This window comes from Myotis lucifugus, unplaced genomic scaffold (assembly GCF_000147115.1).
Source record: "Myotis lucifugus unplaced genomic scaffold, Myoluc2.0 scaffold_17, whole genome shotgun sequence".
In the NCBI taxonomy this organism is placed as follows: Eukaryota; Metazoa; Chordata; class Mammalia; order Chiroptera; family Vespertilionidae; genus Myotis; species Myotis lucifugus.
In genome coordinates, this window is record NW_005871065.1 from 3293672 (window position 1) to 3304394 (window position 10723).

The 10723-nt window shown below is 38.7% G+C and overlaps 1 protein-coding gene across 1 annotated transcript in view; it reads right to left on the bottom strand.

The window, feature by feature from the left end:
* The window catches only part of CSMD3 (CUB and Sushi multiple domains 3), an 831991-nt gene extending 831262 nt beyond the window's left edge, over positions 1–729 (bottom strand). The window contains 1 exon segment of the mRNA XM_006085310.3: positions 504–729. Within this exon segment, the coding sequence (XP_006085372.1) occupies positions 504–681 (178 nt within the window). The 5' untranslated portion in view covers positions 682–729.
* Between the last annotated feature and the right edge of the window lie 9994 nt (positions 730–10723).

A 10723-nucleotide genomic window follows, 5' to 3' on the forward strand; every position in this document is an offset into this window, starting at 1 on the left:
TTTAAAACCACCACATTCCTAGCATGCCGGTAACTTTCCTCCCGGAAAGGGTTAAAAAAAGGCATTTACAGGAGTGTCTTTAATATAAATATTCCAACCCAGGCATCAAACCCGACTGGTTTGACTAGAAATCAAGGTAATGCCCACACCACCCAGAAAAGTCTTGCAGAGGAATTCTGCCTGGACCTCCACTAGTTAGAGAGGCTATAAGAACCAACTCACGTATTCGTTTGAGCATACTGCAAGAATATTTATTGAGCACAAGCTCAATCACTGCATTGAACGCCAAATCTGGCAAGCAAAATGCATTTCCTATCCGAGGTGGGGGGAAGAAAGAGCTCTGAATCAACTCCTTCTTCAGGATCATTACGATTATTTTATCCGTGCAAATTACAAAGTAACCTAACCAGCCTCTCTCTGGTGACGAGTCAGCTCACCTCCATCCAAAGCAGACGGGACCCCCCACCCCATCCCCCCTACCCCCCCAAAAAAAGCAGACCTACCTTTCACACAAGACACCGTCAATAAAAAGACGAGGTTCCAAAACGTAAATCCACTTTTAATCCCCATTTTCTTCATCAGGATGAAGTCGAGGCGGCCACATTTAGCGCATCTTCTCTTGCCAGGCTCCAGGGGGTTGGATTCCTTTGCTCGGCTCTCTCCTTTGCGGATCCCTTTCATATTATCCGCGAGCTCCCGATCCCTGCTCCTCAGCCCGGCGCAGTGGAGTTGTTGCTGTTGTTGGTGCGCGGTCACAGCTCGGAGTGAATGGTGTTTCTGGGATACCACAGCAACCTTGACGAGGACTCAACCATCTCTCCAACGGGGGCACAGAGTCTCCGTACTCTGGATTCTGTCTTTTCTTGTGCGTTTTTTTTCCCCTCCACCGAAACCTACCTCAATGCTAGCTCCTTGTAGGAACCACCAGACACCACTAGTGAGCCTCTTAAAGCCCAGCTCCGCTCTCTGACAAACTCCCCACAATATTTGAAATTCAGGGGCTTGCGTGTTTTTTTTTTCTCCTTCCTCCCCCGAATAGATCAATTCTGCCTCTAAAAGCAGCCCGAGAAATATGATGTTAGCGAGCTCGCCATGGCAGCCGGTGACTACAGAAGCACGTTAAAGGAATATTTTAAGCGGAGGGTCGGTATTGCTTTTGGGGAAACCGTGATGAGAAGGCATCGGGCTCCATCGATGCCCACGCGTTACAATGGGACATGTGTTACTACTGTAGTTGCAGCATAATTCAGGCAGGCGCCTCGCATGTGTTAGCCTGTGATTTAATTGAAAAGGGAGAGCACAGAGAAGGATGTATTTGCACACAGGCATTTGCATATGCAAATGCTTACGCGTAAACCGGGAACCGGATTTTCATGATTCGGTAAATCGATTTCATCGGAGACCAGGCCGGGGGTGGGGTGGAGTGGGGAGGGTTGGGGAGGGAGTCAGAGTCATTTCCCCCAAATAGTTCGCCCTTTCCTCGTCCCTACCGCCTCTCCAGCTGATGTGTGCCGCCGTTAAAACTACTTTATCTGGGATAGTTATCTAGGACGGGACCCATTTGTCTGAATTCTGAATCGGTCCCAAATATGTAAATGGAGGGTTTCTTTCAAAACGGGAAATGCATGTATCTATGTATACGTCTGGACTTGGCAGCCCCGCGCACCCCGCAAGGGTTAAGATCGTACAAGGGAAGAGTTCTCGCGCCATCTACTGGCCACGCTTAACTCGCCGGCTTCTCTCCCGCGTCTCCCAGGGACCCCTTTTCCCTCATCCCCTGGCGTGTGAGAGCTGTGTCCCGAGCCGGCGTGCTTTGTTGTGCTGTCATTTTCCTAATTTTTTCCCCCCCAGCTGTCCTAGATCTTACCACCACCAAGTTCCTTAGACTAGGCACCTGACTGGTGATCGGGGATCTGACCCCATCTCAGCAGAGGGGAGGGCGCCAGGGCTGGTTCTGGAATAGACAGATCATTGTGGGGGCTTCTGGCTCCATTCGCACGCTGAAGGCAGTCAGGGAGATCGGCATCGATCTGCCGGACTTCCTCCGAGCACTGTCCGATTTGAGTTTGCAGCTCCCCACCCCGCCCACGACCGATGGCTCCTGTCCCGCACACCACAAGAGCGCCCCGGCCAGCTCAGGTCCCTGGGCTCCCGGGTGGGGCTGCGGGCTCAGGGGAACCAGGCGGTTGCATCGAAAGGGAGTCCGGCTCTGGGAAGTGGGCGCCCTGCGAGCGAGCCGCCTGTGAGGCGTGCGCGGTGAGTGGGTTCGAGCTGCAGCATAGGAGGGAGTCTGAGCTCTCCGGGTACGTGGCATTTTGTGATTCTCCCGGGGAGTGTGTGTGTGTGTGTGTGTGTGTGTGTGTGTGTACATGCGCGCTTGGTGCTGTAGTGAAGGGTAAGAGAGCGTGTTTATGCAAGATGATGGAAGGTGTGATTTTCTATATGCGTGGGTGTTTTCCCAAGTGTATGTGTGCGTGTGTGTGTGTGCAGTACATATGTGTGTGCATTCGGGTATGTTCTCGTGTGTGTGTGTGTGTGTGTGTGTGTGTGTGTGTGTGTGAAGGATTTCTCTCCTGGGGAGGGAGCCTTACCTAGAGGTAAAAGCTGCAGACGCCCGCTGACCTCATTATACAGGGAGAGGCGCCTTCAGGGCGTGTGGCAGAGAACAGCTACTTCCCAACAGGGCTCCCTACCCTAGGTCACATATGCAGATTTCTAAGGGGAGTGGGCCGCAAGGTTGGGACTAAATGGTGATCTGGGAGCGTCAACCCTGCAAACGTCAGGTCAGTAGCCTGATCAACCACCTTAGTGGCAGCTCTGGCATTGATCACAGTCACCATGTCAGGGTGTGTTGCCGCTGCTGTTGCTTTTGCTGGGCTGAACAAGGCGTTAGACGCAAACAGGTCCTCGGACTTAATGAGGTCACTGGACAAAACCCTCCTTACCAGGTGTGCAGAGGTTAATCACCTCCACTGAATTCACTTTTTACCCAAAGGGGGGGGGGACTCTTGGGTATATGTATTCTACTTGAACACATGATTATTTAAAGAGAGGAGGACTTTAAACAAACAAACAAAAAAATAGCAAAAATCTTTATTTCTCCAAAGTCAGGAATATTTTAACAGGAATTATTGTGCAAAAAAACAAAACAAAACAAAAAAACTTTGTGGGACTATCATGACTACTACAAGATACCAGTTGCTGATATTTCTTTTCAAACATGCTAATTCTGTAATCCAGTGATCTTTTCCTAAATGAATCCTGCCTATCATTTTAATGTGAAGTTGTTAAAAGGTTTATCTACTAGCTCATAAGACATTGAACAATGCTATAGTTTCTAGTTTCTATAGCTCAGAATAAATCACAAACATTTTTTACTCTGCTCGCACCTTCCAGCTCCTGAAACCAAATGGAAAGTCCTATTGTACAGATGGGGAAAGTTAAGGCATAGAGAAATCAAGTGTTTATCCAAGGCCATCATCAGAAGCATGGCCATTTAATCCAATTCATTTAGTGCTGGATCACATTCCTGTCTTTTAAGCTAAACCCACTCCTCTTCAAGGGAGCATTTCCACAGCGATTCCAGAAACATAACATTATCAGCCAGAATCCTGCATGAGAAGTCCCGGAAAAATACAGTGTCGACATTTGGGAGGTAGAACTCATCTATCTCATCTGATCTGTAGGAAAACAGCACAGTTGTGCATCGCTTTATTTAAGACTTTTAAAAGAGAAGATAAAAAATAGCTAACATAATAGCAAACATTAAGCGCTTCCTGTATGCCCGACATTGTGTTATGTTTACCTGGCGTATGTTATTCAATCTCAATACAACTTGCTGAGACAAGTACTACAATTATCCTCATTTTATAGGCGAAGAAATTGATACGCAAAGATGTTAATTATCTTGCTTTACTCAAGGTAATATGTCTAAGAGGAAATATGAACCACTGCTGTCCAATTTCCGAGTCAATAAGCTTGGACACTCTGCTCTACTATGCTAGCTCCCAAAGATGCTTGTTCTAAAATAGTCTGGTAACAAAAATATAATTGTTATAGTAAATTTATCTGTATAATCATAGAAAAACAAAGTTATAAGATAATCTAAAGGTGATCAAGTTTAAAATATGTATGTAGACATATAAAGAGAAAACTTTTTGTTTCTATTTGCCAGTTACTACCACCACCATCCTTTTTTCTCTCTCCCTCCTTTTTTTTTCTACTTGCAACCTATTGATCTTACATATAGGTCAAGGAAAAAAGTGACTTGGCAAGGATCATTAAGCCAATCACAATGATTAAGTGCCCTTGATAGCTTTTAAAAAGACTCTAGATCAGAAATGGACAGGGTTTGTAAGTGCCAGGCTTCCATTCCTTTTCAATTTTCCCCAAAATACTTACGTAATATCATTAAGCATGATCTTTAAACAGGGCTCAGATGGCTCTTGAAAGGGAGAAAATAAGCACCTTTTCAAAAATTGCTCTGTATTAAACCTGATCCTCTCTATGTATTTACTCTGGTTTAGCATCATAGGGGCCACATCACAGAGAAATGAGCAAAGCAGAGTGAGAACACCGAGGAAAAAAAGCAACAAAGACTTGAGAAAGGGTTACTTTCAATTTTTAAAAGAAGTGTAGATCTTTTTGACAGAGTCCGGGAACTTAGAAAGTGTTTTTATTTCTTAACTGATGTCACAGAGATACAAGTTTCCATGAGTATGATTGTCCAAATGCAGTACTTATTTTGTTATAGATACATTGCTGCCTTTTAGAGCTCATAGCCCAGTGATTGTAGAGATACACTTTTCAATGAAAAGGCTCAAATTCAAAACTGTGAGTCTGTGGGGAAAATCTAGTGTGAGTAAACCTAAATTTTTAATGATCTACAAATAATCAAGCAGGCTTTCCCCCCCTTGTTTGCATTTTTTATGTATATATATATAGAATTTGTTGCTGGAGAGTATTAGAATAAGAGGAGCTTATTTCCTCATTTTTCTATAAATGTCCATTCTTGGAACTGTCTTTTCTGACCTCTCTAACTCCTGGGAAATAAAATATTTGAAGGTAAATGTTGAATAATGAGGGAATTCTAATGCAAGTCTATAAGTTTTCCTTGATTTGCAATAGTTCCTATTCGGGTGAGGAGAAAAGAAAGAGATCTAATATTCACGATAAAGCAACTTTTTAAAAACAATCATATTTAAGAAGTTCAATTATGAGGTGGATGAAAGTATGTGTCCCGCTGTTAATCAGGAAGCATTGTTGAAAGATGGAGACAGGCTCTTGGAAATGCTACTAAGTATGTCTTCCTAGGCATTCTTATATCCTGACTCCTCTGAATTTCATGAATAGTGAGGCTTAGCAGGCATTCCTGTCTTTTTAAGCTTTAATGACATTAAGAAAATCAGAGAATAAAGTTTCTATATTACATAAGGGTAATAATAGTCTATTTTAAAGAATGGGAGAACAGAAAAATTTTACAACTGAAGACAGTATCTATTGCTGTATTCACATTAATGAATCATACTTTGACTCAAAAAAAAACCAACAACCCACACACAAAAACTTATTTTTAACATGAACAACATACATAATAAATTTAGTACATTAACATTGAAATTTTATTTTATTTTTTTCTCTTTATTGATTAAGGTATTACATATGTGTCTTTATCCCCCCTTGCCCCCCAACCCCCACTCATGCCCTCACCTCCCTGGTGTCTGTGTCCATTGATTAGGCTTATAGGCATGCCTCCCTTTCCCCCACCCTCCTCTACCTTCCCTCTGAGGTTTGATGGTCTGATCGATGCTTCTCTGTCTCTGGATCTGTTTTTGTTCATCAGTTTATGTTGTTCATTATATTCCACAAATGCGTGAGATCATATGATATTTATCTTTCTCTGACTGGTTTATTTCGCTTAGCATAATGCTCTCCAGTTCCATCCATGATGTTGCAAATGGTAAGAATTCCTTCCTTTTTACAGAAGTGTAATATAGCAGCACAATTCACCATAGCTAAGATTTGGAAACAGCCTAAGTGCCCATCAGCAGATAAGTGGGTTAAAAAACTGTGGTACATCTACACAATGGAACATTGAAATTTTATTAACTAGTGCCTTTTAAATATATACAATATAGTATATTATATATAGAAAGTTTACTATCAGTGATATGAGCACGTTTCACTGAAAGAAGAGAAACATGGTGAATAGTTGGGGCACATGTGGGTAATAATCCTAAAAGAAAGATAAGAATTTAGAAAATGTTTAAAGACTTTTCTGTTTGTCTTGAGGTATATTTCACTCTCTTGTTAACACTAGGCCTATATCATTTGTCTCTGTGTAGAGGAATAGAAATAAAAAGTTAAGCAAATGGTAGCTTCCATGAACAATAAAGGTAATCCAGGTCTCTTCATAAGTAATAAAGTTGTTTTGCTGTCATGATCTGAATAAATCTCAATTTCCCCAGTGTAGCAGATCTTTTTATCATCCCTTTCTAAACTCTAACATAGATATGTGGTATCAGCCCCAAATGCACTTGGGAATATGTACATATTTAGAGAACATAAGTAGAATGGATTTCAAAAGACACAAAAATTATCAAAATTACTATAAAAAAGCAATGCATATTTGATTTCACGCCCTGAACTTATCTGCCAATAAATTCATTGTTATCTCCTACAAATTAACACTCTGACCTTATTCTCATCCACATATTCTCTGCTATTCCTCAAACCGGATTATAAATTCTTGAGATAAATGCATGTTTTCAAATATTCAGAATATAGTAAAACCCCAATACATTTTGTTTTGCAGCTTTCTAGGCTATCATAGATTAGGTAGCATGTGTGAGATCTTATGTTTTATTTCATTTACCTATATAAACATAAGTTTGTGGAGTTTTGTTGAAGAGTCTAAACACTAGCAATCATCAAACTTACAACTGAAAGTGAATTCTGGAAAGTTGTGAGCATTTATTTTCAAATTATAATTGATCATAATCTCAGAAACTGATTTAAAAAAAAACCTCACAAACTTGAAGTCTATAATCCATTTAAGTCTATACATGTGCTTGTGTCTGAACCATATTAAGAGAATGAATATCCATTACTACATAATTTGACCCAATGTTTAAACTTCCCCAATGATCACAAACAACTGTTATTTCATTGGTTTTCCAAATTTATCTAAAATGAACAGATGCTGAAATATTTCGTAGGAGTACAGGAAGCCAAATACTAGAAGCATTCTTTCTTCAGAGATAACATTTACCTTTGCTTAGAATGATCATCTTGGCCACCAAAGAGAAGAAAATCAATGCAGCTGATTTTGGTTTAGCTGTACATAATCCAATTTGGGTTGTAAGTACAAATATCTGTCCCACATGGGCAGGGATCAATTTCATCTTTATTCTTTATGTAGCAGGTATCATTTTCATCTGTGTGCTCATTCATTTATTTGAGAAATCATTTTGAGCTCCTATTGCAAGAAAACATAAACAAGAATTACACATTATCCTCAAGGAGCTTACAATGTAATAGGATGGATAGAATATATTTTCAAGTAATAATAGTGAATGTCAATACAGTATAACCACTTTAGGAGAAATACCTGTAAAATGCTAAGATGTTGGGAGATTATAGCTGGGGGAATTGAAAGAAAATTCAAGGAAGAGCTATACATTTGAGCCTTTCTAGAACATCTAGGAATGTTTGACAGGAAAATACCTTGGAGGGGAGGTTGTCTTCCAGAAATATAAGTAAACTTTATATGCTATAAACATATTTAGGATTTAGTCAATTAAGGTTAAGTGATACTTTTAGAAAAGATATGGGAGATGAGGCCAGAAAGATAAAATTAGTCGGAGAAAAGTGTGAATTGGGAAGTAATGAGTTCCTGACAATAATTCCTACACTTTTTTCTTTAATGGACCATAATGATTGGTCAGTTCAAGTAAACCTCCAGTGGCACATTTCTTAAGCAGCTCAATCAATGAATTGTTTCATTGAATAAGCAAATCAATTTGTTTTGGTATTTTATATTGCAGTGCTTTGTAAAAAAGAATCAATTTAGCCTTTTAGTTGATTGAAGTCCTCAGGCATTTATTATAAACACACTAAATAAGGTTCAATAATTTTTAAATTATATAAGATAATATAAATGTAATATGTAATATATAAACTATACAACATAATATCAATATATAATCTGAATCTGTTACTAGACCTAGAATATTTTTTTCTTTGCTTATAGTAACACTATGAACAAATGCTATATTTGAAAATGCATAATTTACCTCATTATCCAGTATATGGATACCAATCTGAATTTTGGGAGATTTCACCTGTTTAGGTTAGGCTTCAATGAAGCATGAATTGAATGCATTACATAATATGGATATATGGATATAATAGGCATAGGATTTTTTAGAAGGTTAAGCTATCCCTTAATTACAATATCATAATAACTCAATTTGTCCATTTAAATTTTTTAGAGGGTGTTTCTCCTGGGACAAAATGAATCTTGTTCTTTATTTTTCCCAATTAGCTTTGCCCTTTTCTAAATAAAAACAAACAAGCAAATTCCAATCAGCAAGCAACAACAATGACAAAACAAATAACTCTATGCCTGGTTGGAAAGCTTGCTCACTCAGGTGATGAGAAGATAGTGAGGAGAACGGATGTGACAGATGAACACAAATTATTCCTTTCCAAAGGAAAAACAATAAAATCAATGCTTTTCTGAGTCTGGGTCAAAATGCAGTGATGTCTTCAAGATAAAAAACAAACAAACTGGTATTGAAAATGCCTTTAGGGTAAGAGAGCTATCACTTTTTAATAACAGAATGCACCTTAATTTTTCATCTGTAAAATGAGAATAACTGCTTACTTCACAGAATTTTAGTAATTCACTCAACAGGTATGATAGTATAAGAAATTACCTTATCACTCCATACCTTTTCATAGTACCTCTAATTTTGGTTGAATAGTGTGGCCCCCCCAAAAATGGTATTTCCACATCCTAACCCCTGGAACTTGTGAATGTGACCTTATTTATTTTTTTCAAAGAGTCTTTGCAGTTATAACTAATATAAGTAAAATCAGAACCTTGAGATGAGATCATACTGGATTTACAGTGAACCCTACATCCGACGATGTGTCCTTAAAAAAGAAAGAGACTTAGACACAGAGACACAAGAGAGGACTCAATGGGAAAAAGGAAGCAAAAATTGGAATAAAAGCCAAGAAACACCAGAGTGCTGGCAGTCACCAGGATTTAGGAAAGGGGCAGGGAATGAATTCTCCCCAAGAGCTTCCACAAGGAACCGATCCTGCCAACATCTTGACTTTAAATTGTGTGAGGATAAATTTCTATTGTTTTAAGGCACCACGTTTGTAGTATTTGTTATGGCAGCCCTAAAAAACCACAGTATCTGAAATAGCCAAGACATTAATCTTATGAACATGGCTACAGGATTTCAATTTGATGACGGGTTCTTCTTTCTACCTCCACCCTAAATTTGGAGCAATCTTAATTGGAATATTTTGAGATTTCATAAATTATTAGTAATATTCCTTTATTTCAAAAACAGTTATGTATTCCTTTGACTCTTATGTCTTTTAGAATGAGTTTTACATAAATATCTGAGTCTAATCTAGAACTCTTAAGCCCTACTTGAGTCCTAGTTGCACATTTTATTATCTTCCTAAAATCTCAGACTCAATATAGTAATATTGCACTCGTCTTCTTTCATGCACCCCTTCACCAAATTTGCTTCTGATCGAACTTCTCTGTAATCACTCCCTTTTTCATCCCAACTGCTGAGTCAAAACCTCATTTTTACACCTCTATACTTCTCATATTTGCAGTAGAATTGAACACTAATATATGAAAATATCTCCTTTATATTAGACTCTACTATGTATCTTTTCATCTATTCTACTGCCGTCACCTGAGCAAGGTAATAATGATCTCATGCATATGTTAGTTCCAAGTTACTCTGTCTCCAGGCTTGCAGCTTCTACTCTATTCTATCATGTACTATGTATAATCATTTCATCATGGCTCTTATCTTCTCAAAATACCTTCTTGTCTCTTCATTATCATTATCTTCAAGAGCAATTGATGGTCTTAACTCTCACAGTAAGGACCACTCATGGATGTTTCCTCTTTCTGCTGAGTCCATTCTGATCAATGTACACACTGAACGTGTCTGCATTCTGCATTTAAGCCTTTGTTGATATTGCTCTCTTGGCCTTTAATACTTGCTTATCTTTCACTAGCCTCTCCAAATTTCAACTTTGAATTCGGGTCTTATTTTCTCCAGTCCTGTGGTATTTGTTAATTTCCATGGAATTTAAGCATATCTTTTTTTAAGGCTATAGATTATTTTGTGACATTTATACTACTTTGCTTTACTTATGTTTTGTTATTTACAGTTATTGTCCTTATAAATATATTAAAATATGTTAGGGTTTATTTAAAATTGTATCTTTAAAATGTCTTCAATAAATCCTTTTTAATACTATACAATCATACATTTACCAAATGCATAGTATATGACATTTTGACAATTTAACTCTTTGAGTTTATTCTTTTTTTAATTGATAGAAACATTGATGTGTATATAGTTATGGGGGTTGGGAGGGAGAGAGATAGAAAGAGAGAGAGAGAGAGAGAGAGAGAGAGAGAGAGAGGGAGAGAATGCACATTGTGCAAAGAAAG